This window comes from Gallinula chloropus (assembly GCF_964237585.1).
Source record: "Gallinula chloropus genome assembly, contig: HAP1_SCAFFOLD_40, whole genome shotgun sequence".
NCBI classification, from domain to species: domain Eukaryota; kingdom Metazoa; phylum Chordata; class Aves; order Gruiformes; family Rallidae; genus Gallinula; species Gallinula chloropus.
The window spans coordinates 396,266-421,664 of record NW_028168731.1 but is presented as its reverse complement, the minus strand read 5'-3'; the positions used below and the strand labels follow the sequence as shown (position 1 = coordinate 421,664).

General features: G+C 52.3%; 1 protein-coding gene across 1 annotated transcript in view; it reads right to left on the bottom strand.

Annotated features, from left to right (window-relative positions):
- The window catches only part of LOC311204220 (hydrocephalus-inducing protein homolog), a gene marked incomplete at both ends in the record, with an annotated part of 78,931 nt that overhangs the window by 22,336 nt on the left and 31,196 nt on the right, over nt 1-25,399 (bottom strand). Inside the window, 12 exons of the mRNA XM_084280675.1 lie at nt 9,172-9,233; nt 10,108-10,182; nt 10,616-10,837; nt 10,954-11,081; nt 11,894-12,030; nt 12,426-12,559; nt 13,241-13,371; nt 13,845-14,022; nt 15,300-15,437; nt 16,788-16,997; nt 20,526-20,879; nt 24,620-24,872. Coding sequence (XP_084136801.1) covers nt 9,172-9,233; nt 10,108-10,182; nt 10,616-10,837; nt 10,954-11,081; nt 11,894-12,030; nt 12,426-12,559; nt 13,241-13,371; nt 13,845-14,022; nt 15,300-15,437; nt 16,788-16,997; nt 20,526-20,879; nt 24,620-24,872 — 2,022 coding nt within the window. The remainder of the gene's footprint in view (nt 1-9,171; nt 9,234-10,107; nt 10,183-10,615; nt 10,838-10,953; nt 11,082-11,893; nt 12,031-12,425; nt 12,560-13,240; nt 13,372-13,844; nt 14,023-15,299; nt 15,438-16,787; nt 16,998-20,525; nt 20,880-24,619; nt 24,873-25,399) is intronic.

Sequence of the window (25,399 nt, the reverse complement as noted above, 5' to 3'; positions counted from 1 at the left end):
CTCAGGGAATGAAGAAAGTGATGGTAAATGAAAGCAACAACACAAGGGTAAAGAGACAGAAAAGATAAAATGGCTAAGGAGACAGTTTTATACAACTAACTGTTTGAAGAAACAACACACTACACACTGTGTTGCACTGTAATGACATCTCCTGACCATTGAATTTTGTATGAAGAGATAGATGAGCCTTCTACTAGCTTCCATTACACAGCAGGTATTTTTTAGTCTCTGATACACAGGAGATTTGAAAAACAACCTTCTTCAGAAAATTCTTAGATAAATTCAGAGGACAAAGGATATCTCTGCTGTTAAATTTTGACTCTTTGAAAGTAAGTTCTGTACAGCCTTCTTTCAATGTTAGAAGAGCATCTGCAGAAAGAAACAAATAGAAAGGTGTGCCTCAAGGCATAAACCAGAAAGAAGCTCCAACTTTCAGTTGTATGCAATTCTACAATTGTGTCTTATATGTTTTTTTGAAGTTTCTTTTAAAACATCTTCTATCAGTCACTGATGGAGAAAGGCTTTTACACCAGATGAACTGCTAATCTGCTATGTCAGTTATTACATATAAAGTTAAAAAAACCCTAACATGTTAAAGACAGAAGTATGAAGCAATACTTGAAAGCGAAAACATAAATTTAATGGATAATATATTCTACTTCCATCCATTTCAAAGCGATTCTCATTTAAGAAGAGCAGAAGAAATGGAGATCCTTTGAGGAATTTAAGACACCCCACAAAAGTTGGTAAAAAAGTTATTGCTACTAACTAGGTGATAAAAGTATATTTTCATATATTATTGATAAAAAACCCTCTAACAATTCGTATTTCCTTTAGCTGGAAAGAATAAGTCAGAAAGTTACCAAATTGTACCCCTGTTGACTAAATACAGTTCATAAAAGAGATCTACAGTATAGCATAAATCATAAATAATGTTATGCTGTCCCCATGAGACGAACCTTTGGGGAAGATGACTGACCTGGATAAAGAGGGAGCTTTTGATGGAACTCAGGAAAAGAAAAGGAAAGAGCTGGCAAAACAAGAAGAATACAGGGATCTTGTTAGGTCATGCAGATAGAAAATTAGAAAAGCAAAGCCCAGCTAGAAATCAGTCTGTCCACTGTTGTAAGAGATAACACAAAGTGTTTTTATAATTACATTAGCAACAAAAAGTGAGCTAAAGAGAATCTCCGTCCCTTACAGGATGTGAAGGGGACCATGGCCACCAAGAATGAGGAAAAGGCTAAGGTACTTAATACCTTCTTTGCCTCAGTCTTTATTAGCCAGACCAGTTGTCCACAGGGCATTCAGCCCCCTAAGCTGAAAGACAGGGATGGAGAGCAGAATGAAACTACCATAATCCAGGAGGAAGCAGTCTACAGCCTACTATGCCACCGGGATACTCACAAATCCATGGGGATGGATGGGATACACCCGAGTACTGAGGGAGCTGGCGGAGGAACTTGCCAAGCTCTATCATTTATCAACAGTCCTGGTTAACAGGTGAAATCCCAGACAACTGGAGGTTTGCCAATGAGATGCCCATCTACAAGATGCACCTATTTATCAAATTTCTTTGCCCTTAGTAAAATCAGTTCTACTAGGATGCTCAGGCATGTTTTAGCACAAGACCCAGAAGCCAGAAAGCTGGGTATTCTTACACAAAGTATTTTCAGCTAGTTTCCTTTTTCATTGGAATAAGAGTTTAGGTCACCTTAAGGTAACTGACCAATAGAAAAAAATAGAGCTTTGTAACGTTAAAGCTTTTCTGAACAGGTGGTTGGGTTTTGCTTTGGACATTCTACAGAAGAATAGTATTCTCTGAAGGTCCAACATATTTCATTGCAGGTAGGGCAAAAGATTAATTTTACCCAATTAAGTAGCTCCATAAGCAAATGCAAGTTACTTTGTGAATTCTGAAACTTTGATTTTTCTAGCATTCTTGCTAAAAATCTCTGTTCATCAGTAGAAGATAAATTAATGGGTTGCAGATGAAGACATCTATTTAAGATGTTTAAACCACACAATTAATTGGCATGTGAAAAGTTAAAGAGTGAGTCAACTATAGAACATAAAAATGTATAAGCACATAAACTATAGCACTCTTTTCCATGGCTTAAGAGGCATCATGCCATCCACTTCATTAATCAAGGGTATGCCCCAGGTTTCAACACTTGATGATTTACAGTCATTCTCCATACATGCTCAACTATAAGAAGATGAAGTTCTCTCTACGTTGGAGCGATCATAAGACACAGATCTCAAATTTGAAACGCCAATTTTAATAAGCCACCTTGCTTTTTTTAGTGGTTTCATGGATTCTAATTATCCTAATCAAGAATAGGGCTGGTACTGCTGACACAGTTCAAGCTGCAGTTGAGAAAGATAATTCTAGTACTCAGAACTTTCTTATCTGTATTGTGGCCAATAGTGTTGATTATGATGGTTCTTTATGAAGGAAGGCACCTATTTAGAAAATAGATTGACACCACACCTGATTAGTAATCACTGCAATGTCCAGGAGACAGTGAACAGAAATAAATGACTCTGGCTTCCTGGTTTGAAATCTACTAGTGCCTCAGGGGTAAAAGGCTGTTTGCAGGAAAAGCTGAACATAAATAGAGAATTCTAGCAAGAAGGAGAGAAAAAGAACAGCAGAGAAGGGAAGAAGAAGGAAAAAGGATATAAAATCTTGCTCAAAAAAAAATGTTATTTTTTAATTAATGGGCCATGTATCACTTCCAAACTCTCACATTCATGTTTGCACTGTAATGTGTTCAGAATACTTGAGGGGCAAAGTAAAGAAGTATTACTCATCCTCAGTGTCCATGGCAGGATAAGAACTGTGGCATACTATAATCAGGAGTAAGAGACCATGACATTGTGATAGGCCATGGGTAGTTTCAATTTTGTTGTGTATAAAGTCCTACTGTGGTCTAGCTAACTCAGAGGCATAACATAATTCATCCATGACCTAAGCATATGCTTTATTTATCAGCCTATACACAATCCTGATAGTACTCTTTGTCTTCCTACAGAATCTGTGCTGTTTTCTTTTCAATCCACTGTCAAGAGAGAGAACTGACCCAGAGGGATAGAGATCTCTCCTCTGGAGTTCCCCACTCATTGCGGCTGCCCAACTAAATAAGTCTATTTCCTTATGACCTGAGGCCATGTTAATGAGAAGTAACTCTTGTAATTAGAGACTCTGTGGTGGTCCAAACCACCATCGCTAACCAGCAGAGAGTATGAGCTACTGACCTTCAGATCCAAGTGGAGAATGTAATGCTGGTTCAAGTAGTGGACCTCGTGGTGCCCAGTGAGTGGAGGAGACTTGGCCGGGGCTTGTGCAAGCTGTGGCTGGTGGTGGACTACTTGGTGTGCACTGCCTCTGTCTTCAACATCGTTCTTATCAGCTTCAACCAGCTCATCTCTGTCACCAAAGCGGTGAGGGCTGGGCGAGTGAGGCTGCTGCAGGGGCTCCACAGCTGCCCTTTCAGGGAGGATGGGCTGCTTGGGGCACCTGGCTCTCGCACATCAATCAAACACCACAGGAGACAGGGGACTGAGGCAGCTCCCCTGTGCCCTGGAAATATTGCTGGGGTGATTGGCTTTGGCAGACAAGACAACTGATTCTCACTTGAATATGGGAAGAGGTACTCTGGTTTAGAAACAGGTACAGTTTGTCCATGCTGCTGTTGCAGCTAGAAGGGAACAAGGTGAGCTTATTTCCTCACCAGCCACACTTGGATAAGCTTAAGTAGTATTACCCAGCTGAAGCAGATCATGTCCCTCAGAACATAGCAGCACACCTGCTGGAAACTGATAACCCAAGCCAGCCTGGCTGCATCCTAGCACAAAGGGATTTCCTTGCAATGGGTATCAACCCCTCAGGGAAAGGTAGATGTATACAGCTGTGATGGTTCCAGAGAGGCACTGCTGAAATCAAATGAGCTTCATTTTCACCTGGACCATCCTACCTCAGAGTATTTTGGATGGAGAAGAAAAAAAAAATAAACCTGGTAATAGATTTTACTCTTCTACACACATTTTTTTGCTTGTTCTTCAGCCTCCTGTTCCACCCCCATTTCCTTAAAACATGAATTCACCTTCATGGCTCAATTCCACTTGGAGGAAATGATAACGTTTTTGGCAAAGCCATTTTAGTGGCACCGTCCCAAATCTGACCCCAACTTCATCCCAGATTTCTGCAGGAGAAATATTGTGACTGTTTGTGGAAGGATCACTTTTCAAAGTCCAAAGAAAAATTTGCTGTAACTCTCCACTATCCCTTTTCTTCCCATGTTCCTTCACAATCTTGTTGATCACATTCATCCCCACAGTTCTCAGCCGCTCACCTTCCTCCTGCGAGAGGCACTGGGGCGCCGGTAGCGCTTCCTGTCAGCGTTCTGCCCTGAGTTCAGCTGAGCCGCGGCACCGGATCGCAGCGAGTCGTGTCAGTGCCCCGCACTGGGTGCCACTGGTGGCGCATTGAAAGGCCCGGACTGCGATCGCGGTGGATCGAAGACACCTTTAGTAACAACTGAGCAAGCTTTTATCCCCTCTCCTGGCTGAGGCAGCAGCCTCCAGTCAGGTTTCTGGACTTTTCATTACTACAAGAACCACAACATTCCTATACAAAAGGTTGTCCCAGGGGCGTCCTTCTGTCTGCACCTTCCTTACCGTGACGCACAAATCACATCTCTACACGACCCTCTTTTCTACTTTTTCTCTTGCTTTTGCAGCTTCTCTCCAACGATGGGCATGGCTGCTGCCCTGACTGTGGTCCAGCAGGACCCTCATGTCCATTACCATGGTCAGGGCCAGGCATGGAGCAGTCTGGCCCCAAGAGCATTGCAAGAGAGGATGCCACTCCCAATTAGGTGCTCTCCAGTTAACGCCTGCCAGGGATTTATTGCACCCAGCGTGTGCCCGCGGGCAGGCTGGGCTCTGCAAGGGGCTCCCGGCACCATTGCTGGCCCAGGGCAGCCCCTGCTTCGGAGAGGCGAAGGGTGGGACAGGGACGTGGGTGGCACCCGGGGGCCCCTCATGCCCGGGCACCGTCCCCCTCCCCGGCTTGACAAGGTCACCCTGGGCAATGCCTGCGCCAGGGCCGTGCCGGTGCCCTGACAACGGCCCCTTCCCCCGGTGCCCTGGGAATGCCCCATTCCCCTGGACCCTCCGCTGAAGAAGCAGCAGATGTCGCTGGGGAGCCAGGTTGGACCCACAGTCTCTGGAACCCCCCAGTCTCCAGAACCAGCTCCCGCCGCCCCAGCCCCGCCCGGGACCCACCCCCCACCCCGCCCCGGTGCGTCTCCGATTCCCAGGCAGCCTCCCGCCGCCCCCCTCCCACCGCTCACTTCTCCCCTCTCGAGCGCTGCCGCCTTCCTCTTCTCATAGAGCTTGTCATGCTGCGCCCGCACCACGCCAGGCGTCAGTGGCGCGGAGGTCGCTGCTGTCACCACCACACCCCAGCGTCTAATGAAAACAACTTTAATGAACCCGGGTCATTAGCGCGCCGCTCCCCCGGTGTCACAGTTTTGTGTAGCTGGGTGCTGGGAGAGACATGGGGCTGTAGAAAATGGTTGTTGTGAGGAGCTGCTGGAATTCTCTGTGGCCCCAAAGTGTAAATATTGGGCCAAAGCGCCTCTGTGAATCACATATAGGAGAAAAAAAAAAACAACCTGCTGGCAGCTGCATTTTGCCACCAGAGAAGGGAGTGAGGAGATGTAACGAGCTGTGCAGACACGCAGGCTGGGGAGGGTCGGGGAGGAGGCGCCCCAGGTGTTGGAGAGAGAAAGATCCCCCTGCAGCCTGTGGAGAAACCCACGGTGGAGAGGGTGTTTTCCCCCTCCACAGTCCATGGAAAAGGCCAAGACCCCACCTGTGGCCAGTGGAGAGGCTCCACGCTGGATGGAACAGGTGGAGACACAGAGAAGAAGATGCTGTGACCCTACGTTGGAGCAAGCCTCTGCCAGCACTTGCAGCCCACAGAGATGAGCGAGAGAGAGATTTGCTGGGGGGGGGCTGGTGACCCCATGGAGGACTGGAGAGACATTGGGATTTATTACTGCCCCCCATAGCAGTGACCCACGGCGGGGCAGCTGATGAACAGATAAAGCCTTGTGGGAAAGGACTCACATTGGAGAACTTTGTGGAGGACTGTCTGCTGTGGGTGGGACACCACGGCATTTATTCCACACCCTCCCCCTGCTGCACTGTGGGGGTCCCACTGTGGAAAATGCTAGGAAATGTTGCTTTTGCAAATTGAAAAGGGTTATTGTATTCTCTGTAGAAGAATTTAGGCTATATAGAAACTCACAGTTGATTGAACAAAACTGAACTTTATTGGTGTACACAACTATAACAACAATAGAAACCAGCCACAATAAGAAAAATAATCAAAATAATAATAAGTCCGGACAACAGATAACATTCAATTTTAAAGCGCCGCTCCCAAATGTGCACATCATTTTCAGCAGAAGCCTGGGTTGTCTGCCTGGAATTAAAACAATTAACAGAAAAAGAAAATCTTGATTCTTTCTAAATTATCTGAGCTTGAAGAGACCTTTTAGTCTCAGTAACACCCACCTGTCTGGTTGTTCCGGTGGGTAAAGCCGCACTCGTTCGGAAGGCGATGACAACCTGAAAGTCTAAGGGCAAGGGAACAATATACCACTCCAGCCATAGCAAGGACATTGCCCCTACTGCCTGGCTATAGTGCTGTAGAAGGGAAAATTTACCACTCGTGGAGTTGTAGACGCGTCCCGTGATTCAGGCGGGGGGTTTGAGGTCTCGTCTTCTCTAACGCCGGCCATTTTGTACGGCTCTCCTGCTCAACTGCGTGTTCACCTAACTGTGTGCTTTGGGAAACACACAGGCGCAGTTTTCCCTCACCACCTCCCCACAGAAAGTACTAGAAAAGGAAGCTCACGCATGTGTAAATCCAGTGAACCCAGTATTTCTGCCATGATGATGGCGCATGACAAAAAAGAAGACTCCAGCCGGTTTTGACTAGGCCTGGAGACCCATCTAAAGCTTGCTAAGTAATGGGTGATGGGGTGGGAAAGCTGTGGGCTTATGTCTCAACATTGCTGAAATATTGCATTAAGATGCTTGTAAAGGGTTAAGGAAGGCTTGCTAACAGGATAGCTTGAAGTGCCACAGCGGTGACCTCCCATAAGCGATGCCTGGCTTGAACGACTCTGCCTCACTGATAAAGAAGAAACACCAATTGGGACATAAGTTTGAGTCTAACACCGTATTTTAAGTAAAATATACACTCAAGGACTATGTGTTCTGTGGATATAAAATGACTTCTTTGACAAGTTCCAGTACCCCCTCCTCCTTATCTGTTCGATGAATTCCTTGCCTGTCTAATTGGTCACAAATGCAGGCAAAGCATTTCATTGTAACTAGTTCAAGCTCCCCCTTGTCCTTGAAGGTATACAAAACCTGCCGAAACCAAACCTGTAGTTTGGGTCAGAGTCAAGGGGTAACTGAGTCTGCGCAAGACAGAAGGTTACTTGCAGTGAGGAAGAGGAGCCATCCAACTTCATCCCCACAACCCTCAACGACCACCACCAAACAGCAGTGCGCAGGCACAGTGGGGAGGAGTTGATGGAAGTAACTTCTTGGAACTCATTTTAATATGAAGCGGGACAGGTTATGAGTATGTATAGGTGTGTGAGGTAACCTAATGATTTTTGAATAAGGATATGGTATAAAAGTGCTACAAACTCTGACCAAAGGTGTGCCTACTTTGTTAGGTCACCCGTTCTTGCAAGAATGTTTAATAAATTACTGTTTCACTAGAGTGTCTGCCTCAAGTCCTGTTTTTAGGACCTTTGTCATTTCTAACACCACCCACGGCTATTCATGTGCAGCAGGGGCTGGGGCCCTGGCACGCTGGCTCTGAGGAACCAGGATGGTTCCTGGCATCAGGTGGAACTGGGTATCCCATGGATTTAAATGGACTGACAGGGGTTTCAGCTCGCCCTGGGGGAGTGCAGGTCCTTATGTGTGAGCTCAGGGGCTGCTTCTCCTCCTCCTTCAGGGTTACACTGCCCAGACAGTCCTGGCACTGCCACCGCGGGCAAACATCCGCTCTGTATCGCTCCATCAGAGGGGCGAGGAGCTCCCGACCGCTCGCAATCAGGGGTGTCATCTCCACTCGGCCTTTGGCCAGCAACGGGAACACCCCAGGACTGGGAGCCAGAGCTCTCGTGTCCACAAGCCACCAGTTTCCAAGTCCCAGTGGCCACGTTCAAACCACCTTTGGGAACGCTCCACCATTGAAGCGGATTCCCAGTTTGCCCGGAACGAGCCGGCACCGCAGGGACCACGGGCGGTGAACCACGACGGGCGACAGCCCCGCTAAGCCCGGGAACGGGCCTGGGCTGGGGCTGCTTGCTGGTACCAGTGATTCAGTGACATGGAATAATGCTGAGGGGATGGATATAGATAGAGTTTAACAGACAATTAATTAATAGAATGTCAACTGTTTGTCGTAAAACTTGCTGTCTGGCGTAAATCTTGGTGTTTGCTGTGGTGTGATGAGTGAGTGATTGTGAAATCAAGTTACTGTAAACTAAGGAAAGGGCCCCAATTTGTAGTCCCAAATCCCTGTGAAGAGATTGGTTGGAACTTGTGGTAGATATTAGATGAAGGTTGAGATCAAAAACTTCATACAGATCTGGAAGAGCAATAAAACTAAGAGAAAGGAATATGTGGGAAATTAAATATTTCCACCGTGTCTAATCTAATTGATCCAAGACGTGGCGAATCGCATGCAAACAGTTCCTGTGAACCATATCCCTTCTTTGTCTCCTATAAAGTTATGAGTCACGTGGTGTAGCAACTTTCTCCCCCTGATGTCCAATAGAGATATAGATAGAAACTCTTGATTAACTGAACAAAAACTAAACTTTATTACTATGCACAACTATAACAACAATAAAAACCAGTAACAATAAAAAAAAATAATCAAAATAATAATAAGTGCTGACAATACAAAACATTCCATTTTAAAGCGTCGCTCCCACATATCCGCATCAGCTGGAGCAGAAGCCTGGGTCCTCTGCCTAGAATTAAAACAACAGAAAAGGAAAATTTTGATTCTTTCTAAATTATCTGAGCTTGAAGAGACCTTTTAGTCTCAGTAACACCCACCTGTCTGGTTGTTCCGGTGGGTAAAGCTGCACTCGTTCGGAAGGCGATGACAACCTGAAAGTCTAAGGGCAAGGGAACAATGTACCACTACAGCCATAGCAAGGACGTTGTCCCTACTGCCTGGCTATAGTGCTGTAGAAGGGAAAATTTACCACTCCTGGAGTGGTGGGCGCATCCTGTGATTCAGGCAAGGGAACTGGGGTCTCACCCTCACCAGCGCCGGCCACTTTGTACTGCTCTGCTGCCTGACTGCGTGTTCACCTAACTGTGTTTTTGGACACGCGCAGGCGCAGTTTTCCCCCTACGTCCCCACAGAAAGTACTAGAAAGGGAAGGTTCAAACTGTAACCGTCGCAGTCTAAGCCTAAAATGATGGGTAACAATCAAAGTGGAGCCTCTAAGAAGAATCCCCTAGGGTGTGTGCTAGCCCATTGGAAGGAATTGGTGGGATCAGGAGGCACTGAAAAGAAGAAAACACTTATGAAATATTGTAATCAGTGGTGGCCTTGGTATAAATTAGAAGATGGGGCTAAATGGCCACTAAACGGAACATTAGATTACAACACCTTATTACAATGGATGTTATTTCTAAGAAGAGAAGGAAAATGGGATGAAGTTACATATCTGGATATGTTTTACACCCTCCAAAACCATCCAGAGTGGCAAAGGGAGTGTGGATTAGTCCCACCACAAGATCCTATGGTACTAGCACTCGAGAGGGAGAATAAAAAACACAAAGGTAAACTGAGGGGGTGTTGCTCGACGTGCAGTATAGGGCAGAGGTGTACCAGACCCGATAAAATTTACCAGGTACCAGAACAGGATCTGAACGACATTTTTAAGCCTCCCCCTCAGCTGCAGGAACAGGATGAGGACTCGGATGCAGCTTATACTTCTCAGCAAGTTATAGAGTCTATTTTCCACACGTCAATCTCACCTCTTTCCGGGGTGTAAACCTGACTCGCACCTTGTAGCGCTGTCCTGGAGTCAGGGTCCTGGCCAAGGGCAGCACCTGGAAGACACAGCGCTTGTTCTTCCACTGCCTCAGCAGCTTTTGTTTAAGGTACAGTGGCAAATACTTGTCCACCTGGGCACAGGAAGGAACCTTGTGAGGTCTCTTTGGTCTGTGAGGACAGACCCTCAAGTGCCCACAGTGCTCTGAGACACCGTCACGGCGCCAAGAGCACCCACATCCAGACCAGATGTGGCCACTGCAGCCTAGAACTGGAGGGAAAACCTGTGGGCAGGGCAGGCAGACGGGCAGGCACCGTCCTTGGAGGAGGACGAATGGGTGAAGGTGGCAGAGAAGTGAAACATCAGCTGCTCAACAAGTCCAGGTGAACCAGCCTTGCTGCATACCCTCCAGTCTCCCTCCCACGAGCCGTCCCCACGCGGTGAGGCACCCACAGCGGCAGAAAAGGCACGAGAGGCACAGAAAACCCAACCGAGAAGTTACGTGTCCCGCGTCGTCTCTTCCTCCCCTTCACAACAGGCTCATTCATGGTGATGGAACAGGGGACCTGGAGTTGGTTGTGGGGCTTGATGGTTTCTTCCTGACACTGTCCACACTGGACAGCAGCAAACTCCAGTCTGTCCCTGGAGACGCAGATGGATGGCTCAGCCACACTGGCACGGAGGCGGATGGGAAATGTGGGGCCTTCTTCTGCCTAGTGAGGGGCAGAGCATCCAGCTGAAGGTCCAGGCAACATCTGCTGCTGTCCCCAACCTGACAGCTGCCTCAAAAGGCCGTGCTGGCACAGGGAGGTGAGGAAGGATACAGTACCTTGATGGGCAGGACAACATTCACTTCTCCCACCGGCAGGTTGGCACTCTGCGGGTCAAAGCGCACTTCAAAGGTCTCTGTCTCACAGAAGGGCAGGTTCTTCACGCAGCCCAGATCCACACTGAAACCTTGAAAGGGTGAAAATAAAGCAGCTGAGATACACCAGCATCGTGAAATTGGTCACAAGTATGTTCAGACCGTATGGGTGTCCACAGGACTGTCAGGCAGAAGGACCCTTTGTGTCTCCAGAGAAGACAGCCACTCCTTCTCTCTTGTCACCGCTCAAAGGGAAAGGAATTTCACAGCCTGAATTCAAGACCCGCAGGGTAAAACGGAAACCCATCAGCTGAGGAGCACCAGCAATTCCTTCACCAGGCCCCCAGGAAGGATGCGCAGATCTCTCCAAAGAACTTCCAGGGAAGATTCCCCTGTGCTGTGGTGCTGCTTGGAAGACAATTTAGAGGAGACACCTGACCACCCTTCACATGCAGCAAGTCACCATCTGATGGTCCTCAAGGACCTGTTTTGAAAGCCTGTTTTGACCTCAGAGGCTGTTGTCTCAAGAGAGGCTAAAGCAGCACTGTGCCATTACGAACTCTAAACAAAGCACTTCCAAAGCACCAAGGGTCCCGTCTGCTCCCAACACAAGCTCATGGAGCGCACAAAGACACTCAGGAGATGCTCCTGGTAGCCAAGAGCAGAAGATGCTGAGAGGTGACCAAGGTGATCAGCCCACGGAGCCCCCGCAATGAAGCGTCAGGGCAGCCCAGGTGGCTGCACACTGCGGGCCAGGAGAGTTCTGGCTGCAGAGCACCGAGCAGGGGGAGGAAGGAAGAGAAAACGATGCAAAAGAGCACTCAAAACCCTTCCCCGTGGCCCCAGCTCATCTGTCAGAGACAGGTCCTTCAAGCCCGCGGGAAGTCTCTCCAGCATGGGTTACCGGTGCCACACAGAGCCCGTCCGTCGGCGCAGAAGGACGCGGGGAGCTGCCCGGGGTTGGTGATCTTCACGACGTGCGTGTGGATGTCACCAAGAACGACGTGGCCAAAGTCCAGGATGTACTCGGGCAGCTCCACTCTGGAAGGAGAAGCAAGGACAGTCCTTAAGGTGGAGGAGGATGCAAACAAAGCAGGTGCTTCTGTAGTCACTGCTGGAGAAACTCCAGCCCATGAAGCCCAAGGTCTGATCTTCTGCTAAGAAGACTTTGGTACGTCACGGGGCACCCAGGTCCAAGCTTTTATCAGCTACTAACAGGTTCTTAGAATAAAATGAGTTTAAACAGACACTGGGCACAACTCCTCTGCTGTGAAAAGCCACTGGAAAAAAGTCCTCAGGCTGCTCACTGGTAGCACGTCCAAACTGTCAGGATCAACCTCCTTCTCAAGTCCCCAGCTATTCCCAGAGACAAGGAGCTCCCAGGAGCAGGGGCGCACCACTGTGCGCTACCATCAGAGCACAGGGGCCCTACTAACTTGAGAAGCCTCCGACGAGCACACTGGTCAAAGGCAGCGTCCTCCAGGGAACCGGAGGAGAGAGCTTTCTGCTGCTCCAGGGCGTGCTGCTCTATCAGCATGTTCTCCATCTCCATCTGCACCCCAACGTCCAGCTGAGGAAAACAAAGACAGTGGCTGGTTAGCAAAGGGAAGTTAATCCCACCCTGCTCTTGGTAAGAAGCAGGAACAAGTCCTTCACTCTGAGGGTGGTGAGACCCTGGCACAGCTTGCCCAAGGAGGTGGTGGAGGCTTCATGCCTGAAGACATTCAAGGATGAAGCTTTGAGCAACCTCATTTACTTAAAGGTGTCCCTACTCGCTGCAGGGGGTAGATGGCCTCTGGATGTCCTGGCCAATACAGTCTATGATGGGGTCCTTCTGTCCAGCTGCTCAGAATCTGCCAGGACCATATCTGAAGGGAGATGAACTCCAGCACCTTCGCCTGCTCAGCCACCCTTATGCAAGCTGATCTGACCAAACAAGTCAAGGACCTGCCAGAGCTCCAAGTAGCTGCCTGTCCCCAGCCGCTGCCAGGGCAGCTCAGACAAAAGCTCTCTCCATGAGGGAACCACATCAGCGCTGACAGCTCTTGGAGACACATCTCAGTTGCTTGAGCACAGTCTTCAGGACCTCCCCCTCGGGCACTCAGGAAGCTCAGGCACCCACGGGAAGGACCACTACCAGAGGAGCCCCATGTTTGTGGCCAGCCCAGGGGAGCCAGCTGCAGCGTGCAAGGGGGACAAGTGACACAGAGAGAGGGTGGCCCCTGCCAAACAGGGCAGCAGCCGGTCTCACCACAGTGCCAGAGTCGTCCATGGGTGGCTTGCTGGCCGTGGCCTCCCCGACAACCACCGCGTCGTCTCTCTGGCTGTCTCCTCCAAGCTTTTCTATTGCCTCTTTGAGGATGTGCTCATAGTTCTCATTTCCTGAAGGAAGAAAACAGCCACAAATAGAAGTGTGGGCGCAGCGGCGTCCCCGTTAAAGCTGGGAAGCTCCACACCCCCAGCGTTGGCCCTTCCCACAAACACATTCCTCCAGCAACGCATGGAAAGAGGATGCTGCTTTTCTTCTATGTTCTCTCCCACCCATCTTCCTCCACACAAGGGAGCATCTCATCCCCCCCACCCCTGCCCAAATCCCTGCCAGCCCACATTACAGCTTTCCCCAACACTGCTTTCTAGCTGTCCCCTTTATCCAGGCCACCAACAGATGACACTGGCCAGGATGGCTCTCTGGAGCAAAGCCCATGTGCTTCTAGAAAGCAACCAGAAGAACAACAGCCCTGAAACCTCCAGGCTTGGTGGAGGTGGGTGTGAACTGCCCTATGAGCATGATGACACAGGGGGGCAGAAAAAGACCCCCAGGGGACCTCCCCGAGAAGCAGTCAGACAGTGCTCACCTTTGATTCTCCTAGGAAGGTCCAAATAAATCCTGGGAAAATTCCCCTCTCCTTTCAGCCTGATCTCTTCTGGCTCCAGGTGACCCACTTGGATCTGGAAGGTCCTGCAGAAGACTCCAGGCACTCCCGGCAGGTGATAGACAGTGAGCACTTGCTCTCTGCCAGGTCCAATGTAACCCTGGAGGTGTGGAAGAAGAGGAGGGGAATTCAACCAGAGGGCTTGGCAGAGGGGTGGCTCAGACCACCGGTAAGCTGAGATGAGAAGGCACGTTGCAGGTTCTCACACAACACATCGCCTTCCAGCTTCCCTGCATCCAAAAGCTCAAGTCTCCTACACCGGGCTGTGGTTTGTCCTCCTGCCAACACTGCCCACCCTCTGCCAGACCCAAGCAGCAAAGAAAAGCCCTTCTGCCAGCTGCTGTGGAGGAGGAGCGGCGTGCCCAAACTCTCAGCAGGGCCAGCAGCTCCTGTCACGGCACTGCAGTGGCTCCCAGGCTGGTGTCCAAGAGCCTGACCTCTTACTCATGAGCCCAACCAACAGCTCCTGCCTGGGTGGTTACACCGAGGGTGCATGGCACTATCTAGACTCACAGTGACCTGCAAACTTACACCCCTGGAAAAGCAGAGGCAGAGGCTCGGACGAGCTCCAGGGATGAAGGGGTTCCCCACAAATCCCCTCCTCACTGGGCTCCTAGAGAAGAGCTGTCTGAGCCTGGAGTTGGGCTCATGCCAAGCAGGTTGAGAGCCAATACAAACAGGTGGCAACACTGCTCAGGGGACAGGGCACAGCCACAGCTCTTCTCAGCTCACTGGGCTGGACCTTCAGCTCCCTGCTCCCCCCCACGCCGCAGGGAGAAGCTGCTGAGCAGGACACATCCTGCCTCTTGGTCCCCGGAGCCCCGGACTCCAGCTCCCAACACGGCATCTGCAAAAGCAAGTCCTGCCAAGCTGCTTGCACAGCAGCAACTGCCCAGGGCCAAGCAGAGCCGTGTCCTCTGGAGCAGTGTCACCCCTTGCAGGAGACTGGCACGAGGACATGTGAAAGCCATTTGGCCTCCTCTTCCCATTGCCAGGAGGGACACGGATAGGAATGCTGCTTCAGCTGAGGGATCCAGGCAGAACCCAGGCACTGGGACAGGGGATGCTACGAGCTGGAGGAGCGAGGGGCCGGCGCGAGTTCCGACACAGGAGCTGCGTGCCCAAGAGTGGGACTATTTACGTCCTTAGTGCTGACAGGAGGCAGGCAGGGACCTGGAGGAAGTCCTGTCCCACCACCCAACGCTGAGGGGAAGGAGACGCTCAGGAGACCTTGCACCATCCCGCTCCAGTGCCGCTACCAGCACAACTTCACCTGGTACAACTAGGACTCTGCTTGCCCAACCTTTTGTTCCTCCCCTATAACCCCCTCCTGGGCAGCCTGATGTGGAGCCAGCGTCAACCCCTCGTGCTACTCACGGTGCTGGGCAGGACCAGGGGCACGCCAGGCTGAGGACTGTCCGCGGTGGCCGTGCTGGGGCTCAGCACCACGTAGGTGAATCCCATCTTCCCGCTGTTCCGCAGGGTGACCTCTGATTTGGTGACTTCGGTAAACAGCTGGAGAGAAGACAGAGGGGCGGGAAACTGAGGACACACATCTGGATGTTGGCAATCTCCTCCTGCTGACACTGGGATGAGAGCCGATGGACACAACGCAGGAGAGAGGCAGAGGAAGAGGAGGGACGGGCACCTGACTCTCCCAGGCCAACCTGAGGAACCCACGCAGGGATTTATGGCAGCGCGCAGAGGTGCAGCAACCACCACAAAAAGCTCAGTAATAAACTGGGGGATGCCCCACTGCTGGAAACATCTGGTCAGGCTGGATGAGGCTCTGAGCAACCTGACCTAGTGGAAGATGTCCCTGCTCAGTGAAGGTGGACAAGATGACCTCTAAGGTCCCTTCCAAACCAAACTGTTCTAGGATTTTAAGATACAAGTCCTCAGCACTTTAAGGCGTCATCTGACAGCCAGCTGAAACACAAAGGAGGACCATGGCTCCCACCAGGAAGCTTCTTCTGTTACCAGCCCCCTTGAGCTGGGGGTGCTCAGTGGTCTGGACAGCAACCCTTAACTAGTGCCAAGGACCTTCTTGGCCGAGCCCCTATTCAGTCTCTGATCCATCTCCAGTGAGCTTAGTTCCCTCGGACTTCCCCCACTTCTCAAATTGATGGAGCCCTGGATGGAGCCCTGGATGGAGCAGAGCCTCTGCAAAGGCTCCAAGGAAATTCAGGACAGATCAAGGCAACCGCCCCATCCAGCATGGCCAGCCCACCGTGCTCTCAGTCACCATCCCTTGACCCACTTGTAGGGCATCACTTGTCTTTACGAGGGAGCCATGTACGTGCTGGGATGCCTGGATTCTGCTGGCACTGACAGAGAGGCACTAAGGAGGCATTTCAGAAGGAAAGGGATTTGCAGAGCTTCCAGGGACAGCAAACCAAGGACACGGGGCAAGACGTACAGGGCCAACAGCTGGCAATGTTGGGGGGGCTGACTGAAAAGAGGTAAAATGGGGATTGTTCTGGGTCATTCTCTCACACGGTGACTGAAGCCCATGGTAACGTTGTTCCTGCTTCCTTTTGTTGGTCTATGGAGAGCACTGAAAGAGACCATCTCCTTGGACCCCAGGATCTGGGAGCGGATCTGCAGATGGATGTCTCAGGGCACATCTCCCTGGAGATCACCACCTGCCCTGGGAGCCAGAGTTCATTGAAGAGGAGGGATTCCCAGCTTCAGGAAGGGCAATGGAGATGACCATTAAAACCAGCTTGGACACAGGACCTGTTACCCCAAAGCTGCACCTCCAAGCCAAACAACCAAAGAAGCCAGTGAGAGTCCTGGACCTCGGTGGGCAGCCACCTGCCAGGGATGGTCTCAAGGATTCCTGCCAAGAGAAGCGCCTGGTACCTGCAGCCCGCAGTCCATCTCCGTGCTGTCCAGGAGGTAGTGGATGAGCGAGGCCTCCCCACGCAGCGCAACCTCATAGGTCGGGCCTCCCTCCACGCGGCACAGCGCCGTGACGCGGGCAATGATGTCTGCATGGCCAGAGAAGGTGACCCTGACCCGCTCGCTCTCGCCCGGCTGCAGCACGCCGTACAGCGGCAGGATGTGGAAAACCTGGAGGAAGGGGAAGAGACACTGAGACATCAGCTGTGGAAATGGGTGCAGGAGAGGAGGGAGCCACTGCCTGGAGCAAAGGACAGACATGGCTGGAGGGCCTCTTCCTCAAACCCAGTCTCATCCTGCAGCCACCCTGCTTAAAAGTGGGAAGACCATGGGGAAAATCTTCTCCCATACTCAGTAATGAATGTGTTAATTAATACTCCACGTTAGAGTAATTTGGGAGGTCTCTTGGCAGCCAGAAGCTCTCTCTGCTGCAGAACGGGCCTCCCACTGCCTCCAGAGGAACATCAGCGCACGTCCTTAGGGCCACCAGTGTGACCACGGAAGCGAGACAGGTTCCCACTCACCTCGTCCACCTCCATAGTGGGGAGCTCCAGACCGACAGATGACCTCAGCTGCTTGATGGTCACAGAGCTCTGAGACTCCACAGTGCTGTCTGGCTCCGCAGCACCCTCTGGCTCTGCAGCACCCTCTTGCTCCGCAGCACCCTCTGGTAGAGGCTGGAAAACAAGTGCCATGGGCTGCAGTAAGCAGCTGGTGGGGCTGAGCCAGACCACTCCGCTCGTGGCTCGACCACCTCATCAAGCCAGGAAGCAGCTGAGATGGGACCTGGGCGCAAGCCAAGTACAGGTATGTCCCTGCCAATGCTTGAGCATGGGTCCAAGCCCACCCGCAGATGAGACACGGGCTCCAACTGTACATCCTACACGCCAGCTTGCAGGAGGAAGCGGGGTACACCAGGCGCTCAGGGCTGGCAGAGACCCCAAGGGTTCCATTGTGCAGCCTGGTGCCAGCCTGGGCCTGTTCGCTGCTGCCCGAGGAACATGCCAGAAGCCTGATGCCTGGGACAGGGCAGCTTCTCTGTGACAAACCAGGAGTACAGCTGCAAGCCAAACTCCACCAACAGGAAAATAAGGACTTGGGAAGCGCTCGGCGCAACTCTCCTGTTCTGGGTGGTGCTTTGTTTCCTCTCCTGCACTCATCAGCTGAGGAGCTCAGCTGGGGGACTCTTTTCCACAGGCACCTTCCTGAAGAAGGCAGCCGAGATGGGTTCCTATCTTCCAGCAGTGAGGAGCTGGTGTTTAACCTCAGAGAAGCCACTGTCCAAAAGGAACCTTGGCCCTGGGCTTCTAACCCCCTGCTTATAGATGAGGGCTTTGTGGTTGCTCTGGAAGTTTAAGAGGTGAAGACATGCTTTGTGCTATGGCCTTGGCCTCAGCAGAATCTACTACAAAGATTTATGGGGCATCTCCCCAGGAGATAAGGTACTGGGGAGGGCAGAGTCTTCTCATCTTTCCATGCTTTTTGTGGTCTCTATGTTTCCAAACCCAGCAAAGCTTCACCTAGCACGTGTTCCCAAAGATCCTGACAGCACTTTCCTAGGCCTGTGGTGTCCCACAGAGGTTACATGTGCGTGCGTTACTCTGAGGGTGGGGAGGCCCTGGCACAGGGTGCCCAAGGGGCTGTGGAAGTCCCATCCCTGGCAGGGTTCAAGGCCAGGTTGGATGGGGCTTTGGGCAGCCTGGGCCAGCAAGGCTGTCCCTGCCCATGACAGAGGGTGGGATTTGATCTTTAGAGACCCTCCCAACCCAAAGGCTTCTGGGATTCCAACTTCTCCCTCCCCACAGGCCTGCATCCAGCCGCTGGCCCTGCTGCCAAGCCCACTCTCCGGGCAGCAGAAGGAAGGGTGGCATGAGCACGGGCCCTCTGCAGTAAGCTGGGGGAGGCAACGCTGGTGGGAGGTGTAGAAAATCACCTACCTCTGTTTCCAGGGTGTCATCTGCATCTGGTGGCTGTGGGACAGAATCCCCCACCCCTGCCAGGGCTTCAAGTGGTTCCTCCACACTCCCATTCCCGAGGATGCTCTCTGAAGGTGCTGGGCACTCCAGCTGAGCTCCCTCCTCCTTTGGTGGTTTGGCTTTTGTGAAAGAAGTTGGTGTTGGAGGAGTTAACCTGGAAAACAACAAAGCTTTGATGGTGGAGCTGCAGTGGGAAGGAGGGAGGGCAGCAGGAGCAGCTCCTTGGCAGGATCTGGCACCAAGCTGGGAGCTCAGCAGCTCCATAAGCCGGTCAGAGCAGGTCAGTGCTTGGGGACGATGCCAGTATAGCGGCGGTGCCGGCAGCCGGGTGCAAGGAGCAGCAGATGGGGACAGGGGTGAACACCTCACCGGGGTGGGGAGCGTGGCAGCAAAGGGAGACACACACGAACCCTGCAACAAGCCCAGACTGGAGGGCAAAGGGACAGAGCCAGGCAGCCATGGGCTGGTACAGACCCAGCAGCACCCTCCCAAAAGCACCTGCCACCCCAGACCCTGCCTTCCCCACCTGCAGAGCCACGGCAAGAAGTTCTGTGGCTCAGCCAGACATAGATGCAGAACATCTCCCCAAGAGTGACCCACAGCCGCGGGTCGGTACGAGCAAGCAGCGACGCTGGTGGCTTTTTGTACGTGTAACAAGGCAGGATGGAGCCAGAGCTGGAATGGAGCCGGGGCTGGGATGGGTTGGAGCCTCCAGCCTGCTGTGCCTCAACTGGACAGAGCCCAGCACTGCACGGGACACCCAGGTACCTCAGCTGCCTTCGGGCAGCCTGACTTCTTCTGGGTGAGAAGGGAGGTGCCTGTGCCAATGGGACACACGCACCGGGAGCGCCTGGAGACTCTCCAGCCACACACCAGTCTGGCCACCATTCTGTCCATCTCACCGTCACCAGCCCTGACGGTTGATTCCCTCCATGTCAGACCCCGTTAGTTTCATCTGATAATTTACAATACCAACAGTGCTTAACGTGGACCAGAAAAATAGATCTGACATGCTGCCCTTCTGCCGGGCTCTTAGTGAGCAATGTGAGGTGTTAATAGCTTGGAGACCGTCTTCATTTCCAGCTCTGCCACAAGGATCACATGGTGTCTCCTGAGGGACCCTGAGAGAGCACATTACCACTAAATTAACATGTGGAGCAGAAAAGGGAGCTGTCCTAAATGGCCGCAGCGCTAACGAGCCAGCAAAGGGGCAATGCCAAACCCTTTGGAGCAGAGGCTGCAATTAAAACTGCCCGGAGTCAACTTCTGACCTATGCAAGAGAGGCCACAGCGGGAAGAACCGCTCGAAAACGCCTTTAGAGATGCGCTACAGCTCAACTGAGAGATTGCTCTTGGGCTTGGAAAGCACAGGCCAGTACTGGGTGGCCCTGGTGCCCAGGGACGTGGGGACAAGTCCTCCTACTGACACCTACTGCTGCACCCAAAGCCGCAGCAGAACCCGCCGGAACACACAACACACAACGAGCGCCGGAACACACGCAACAGCCGCTGTGTGAATGCCATGGGCAGCAGAACACATGAGAACTCAGTTCAAGGTGGCACTTGCCTCAAGCCGTGGAAATCCCCACCTCAAGCTGTGGAGAAGCCCCACTCCCTGGGCACCTTCCCTGCCTGAAGCTGGGAGGTGCTTTTTCCACAAGGGAAAGTGAAAGGGATTTGTCGGATGCTACACAAACCATCTCAGGCTTTGCAAAGGACAAACGGGACAGCGGACGAAGAGCTTCAAGGAGAGGTGCACGTACCTCAGGTGGCTTGTGGAGTCGTCCATCAGGAACAGCCAGTGGTACTGGACGGGCAGCGGGCTGCAGTTGGTCATCTGGATGTGGCGCTCGTGTTCAGTGTCATTCAAGACGCAGCCAAAGTCCAAGGTTGTGGTCTGGATATGGAGATTTGGGAAGAAGACTTCTCCCCGAATGGTGACTTGCTCCTCGTGAGGGTGCTCAGGAAACTGTATCTTCAGAGTTTTCTCTGCTTCCCAACTATTCCAACCCTCTTCAAAAGCAGGGTTAAACCCGATGGAGAGATTAAGTTCCTTCCCGGTCCCCAGCTTTATGGGCTGCAAGAAGATGACGAGTATTAACCACTGGTGTGATGAAGTTCCGAGGTCTGGTGGCACAAAACGCCTCAGTGTTCAAAGTGCAACCCCAACGTGGGCTTCTTGCTTCAGCCTTCGTTTTCTTTACAACGTGCCCCTGACCGTGCAGCACAACTTTCTTCTCTGAGACTCTCAGGCTCACCCCCTTGTGCTCTGCACCCATAATGCAAGAGGGAAATAAATCCTGGCGTGCCCTGACTCTAGAGGAACCCCTTTGTCTTCACACTCAACATGAGCCCTAGGGCACTGTGCCCTCAGCCTGGAGAGGGCTCATCACCTGCATGGCAACGGTGGCCATGCTTCCAACATGTCTCTAGCAGAGCCCATGTCTGACACCTCCCACTGCCAGCAGCGCAGGTGACAAGCGCCTCGGCCTTCCCAAGGGCAGAGCTGCCCCCAAAGAGAGCAAGCAGCTCTTCAGGTCACCCAAGGAGGGCTTCCAAGAGACACCTTCACCTCACGGTTGGCCCACACCTAGGTTCCTGCTCCGAGTTGTCTTAGAGCCAGGAGGTATTTCCCCATTTGAGGTGGTCTTTTCTCTCCTTTTCAAACCTGATGCTGTTCATGCCAACTGACTGCCAATTCAAAGGAATAACCACCTCTCCTGGAGGGCTTCCCAACGGAAACGCACCCCCACCCCCCTCCCTCTTCAAACCCCACCAGCGGGAAGGTCTGGGGCTGCTCACCTGGTCTGGCAGGGGCTGCTGGGACGCACTGCAGACCCAGAAGGGTTGCTCTACCATCAGGACGATGCTGAGCGGTAGGGAGGAGGTGTTTTTTAAAGAGAGAGGCTTGTACTGAAGGCTCAGGACATCGCTGGGTTGCTAAAGACAAGGGGAAAAAACAGGGAGGGGGGTGAGTCACCGCCCTTCGGTGAAGTTAAGCAGTCCCACCTCTAAAAACACGGTCGCTTTGCTCACAGACCACCTCACGGGGGGTTTGGGGGGTGAGGAGGGCGTTTGGCATCCATCGGCCACAGCGACCTGCTCTCCCGCCCCAGTCCCAACACAGGAGCATGGCTGTGAGAGGCCCATGCTGTTCTTGTGGGTCCCACACACCTGGCCATGGGCTCAGCAGCTCGATTCTGCCTCCAGCTCAAGAAAGGCAAAATAGAGCTGGAGAGATGGTCCCCAACCCCACAGGGGAGAAATAATCATCTCAGTGTTGATGGCAATAGCTTGGTCCTGCTCAAACCAATGGCAAAGCCCTGAGGACTTGGAGAAGATGTTTAACTTCCTTCCCTGAAGGCCATCACACCCCTCCGTGGGCTTTCAGTCCTCAGCCATGCTACTAAACACCAGGACCCAACCCAGAGACCTACCTTCTCCACCCGGAAAGACATTGCTCTGGGCGACACTTGCAGGCTGGGAGCAATGAACTTGCACGTGACAGCCACTTGCATTATCTTTCTCTTCCCAAACTGGTTCCCCACGATGGCATGACACACCAGCCGCTCCTTCACTACCTGTGGGCAAGAGTCACGCGTCACCCACCAAGTGCCAGCAGCGAGCCCAGAAAACACCATGGAATTTGCAAGCCGTGGACACAGAAGGAATTTGATAGCCTGGATAAACCCATGCCATGGGATCTTGGCCATCAACCCTCCACAACTATTACACTGCCATAAAGCTACAGTCACTGGTCTCCTTGCTAGTCCTCTCTTCATGCTCCATCCTACTTATTCTGCTCTCCCAAAATCCTTAGTGCTACACCCCAACGTCCACAAAAGGCGCCCACAAAGTCAGGTGGAACTGGAATAATCCCCCCCCTCCCGCAAACGGTTATCGCCACGATGTGCCCTGCTGCTCAGCATGATCATCATGCTGAAAAACATCATCTAGGTCCAACCCCCTGCCATGGGCAGGGACACCCTCCCTAGACCAGGCAGGCCAAAGCCCCATCCAACCTGGCCTTGAACCCTGCCAGGGATCCAGGGGCTTACACAGCCTTGCTGGGTAACCCATTCCCTTGATTTCTCATGGTTCTACTTCCCCAGGTTCCTCCCCCTCCACTCTTCACAAGAATCACAAGAATCTCAAGGTTGGAAGAGACCTTTGAAGATCATCGAGTCCAACCATTCCCATCCTATGCTAAACCATATCCCTAAGTACCTCATCTACCCTTTTTTTGAACACATCCAGGGATGGTGACTCAACCACCTCCCTGGGCTGCCTGTTGCAGGCCCTGACAACTCTTTCAGTAAAAAATTTTTTTCTAATATCCAATCTAAACCTGCCCTGGCACAGCTTCATGTCATTTCCCCTTGTTCTATCTTCTGTCACCTGGCTGAAGAGACCATTGCACACCTCTCTACAACCTCCCTTCAGGTAGTTGTAGGTGGTGATAAGGTCTCCCCTCAGCCTCCTCTTCTCCAGGCTAAACATCCCCAGCTCCCTCAGCCGTTCCTCGTAGGATTTGCCCTCCAGCCCCTTCACCAGCCTGGTTGCCCTTCTCTGCACTCTTCCCCCTCTGGTACAGCTCCACAAGCCAACTCCTCCAGGGAGCCTACAGCCTTCACAACTCTTGCGTTGTACGTGCACCGCAGGGAGTTGGGCTTCTGACCAACCTCAAGAGTACCAACTTCTCAAGACCCAAAGCTACATCTGCTCCCCATGCTCTTGCCTCACAGGTGCCCTTCACAGGGCTTCCCAGTGCCCTTCTCAAGATTTCCAGGCAAGACACCCTCTCCAATGCCCTAAGCATTTTAGTTTCTTTCTTGGACCTTTTTCTCCACCTCAGCAAAACCTCGGGACTCACAACTGCACGGGGACAGTCCCACTGCAACCAACTGAGCCGGGAATCACATCTTGGAGCCTCCGCCGAGGCAACTCTTTCAAAACACCTTTCAAAACACAGCAGGAGCTTCATGCAGATTTATTCCACCTTCGCCTAAACATCTGTGCCCAGTGGGCCTGGAGCGAGGGAATGCGCCCCAGGCTTAGCTGGCAGCTCCTCTGCAGAGCTTCCCCTGGAAAGAAGGGGCCAGGAAGAAGATGATACAGCGATTCCGCTGAGCTACCCCCGCTCTGAGCTGCCATCCAAGGGCGCTGCCGGACCTGACCGCCCTTGGGACACGGGGCCGGCCAAGAGCCTGGGGTGAGCTGTTCTGGGAATACTGATACAAGTGTGAAACTGTCAATTCTAATGATCCCTGGGAGCAGCTTCCCCCATGGAGAACATCACTCCCACCATTCTGGCTGCTGCGCTGGGCTCGTTTTTCTCCTCCAGGACTGGGCTCTAAGCAAGCCCTCTGGCCATGTTTGTCTGCAGAGGGAAAATAACGCTGCTCCCAGACGCTCCCCTCCCTTCCCAGGGCCTTTGTTTTACTCCCTACTTCCCCCAGAGAAATTACCTCGCGGTTTCTCAATCCACTCCCTGCCTCTGCTCCTAGGCTAAGCCTAACTTATTTTCTCTGCCCTTCCTTCCCTGTAACCCACTGTTTGCCCCTGTTCCTTCAGCCCCTATTTTGGTATGGGCAAGTTGGCTTGATGGTAGCTATAGAAACACCCCAAAAAAAACCCTTGGGAACTGATGGTGGCCAGCAAGGAGCGCAACTGGTGCTGACATGGTCACTCGGGGCGTTGAGATATTTTCTTGAAAGCACTTGTTCATCTTCCCAGGGAGAAGTCAAGGGGATGCAGGAGAAGCCCCAGTGGAGGTGATGCGATGGGGAAAGCTCAGCACCCGGGGGGGAACCTCACCTGAGGAGTGCTGGAGGAGCCTTCCAGAGTCATCTCCACAGTCTGGCCTGGCATCAGCTCCACTGTCAGGGGTTGAATCTTAAACACGGGACTGGCAGGTCTGGAGGTCTTGGAGGAACCTTCGCCCTTGGTTTGGATGGCAGAGAGACAATCACGATGGGGAGATGGGGGGGAACCTTCCATTCTCCAATAGAGCCGATGGATGCGTCGTCCTGCGTTCGTTATCTTGAAGTGGTAACAACAGGGATCCAGGCTAGAAGAGAAGCAGAGATGGAAAATGGCTCAGGAACTGCCTCTTCCCAGCACCCACCTGGCTTCAGTGCCCCGCTGGCCTTATCTGACCACTCACCCAGCAACAAATCCACCTCCAAAACCACTGACCCAGCTCAAAGTTACACCAAGAGCCAGACCCTGGTTGCCCCTAAGTTCATCAGCATCCAGCAGCCGGTCTGTTTGCGCAGACCAACCCACCCAACCTCAGGAGACTTCTCCTCCATTCAGGGCCGGTCCTGCAGCCACCATGGCTGCTCCGTGCTGTGGCAGCTGGCGGAAGAGACAGAAAGGAAAACAGGCAGGAGAAGGGAGGAAAGAGTATCTACATCTGATAGAGAGCCGCCTGGCAGGGGAGAGGAGAGAGACAGCAAGCTCAGAGATGATACAGGGCAAAGACAAATTCTGCTGCTCCTCCCGGACTCCCTGGGGCAGAAGGGAAACCAAACAGCGCTGGTAACTTAGTCAAGGAGTTGCTAACAAGCTACTGCCAAGTTTCTCTGCCGCTGC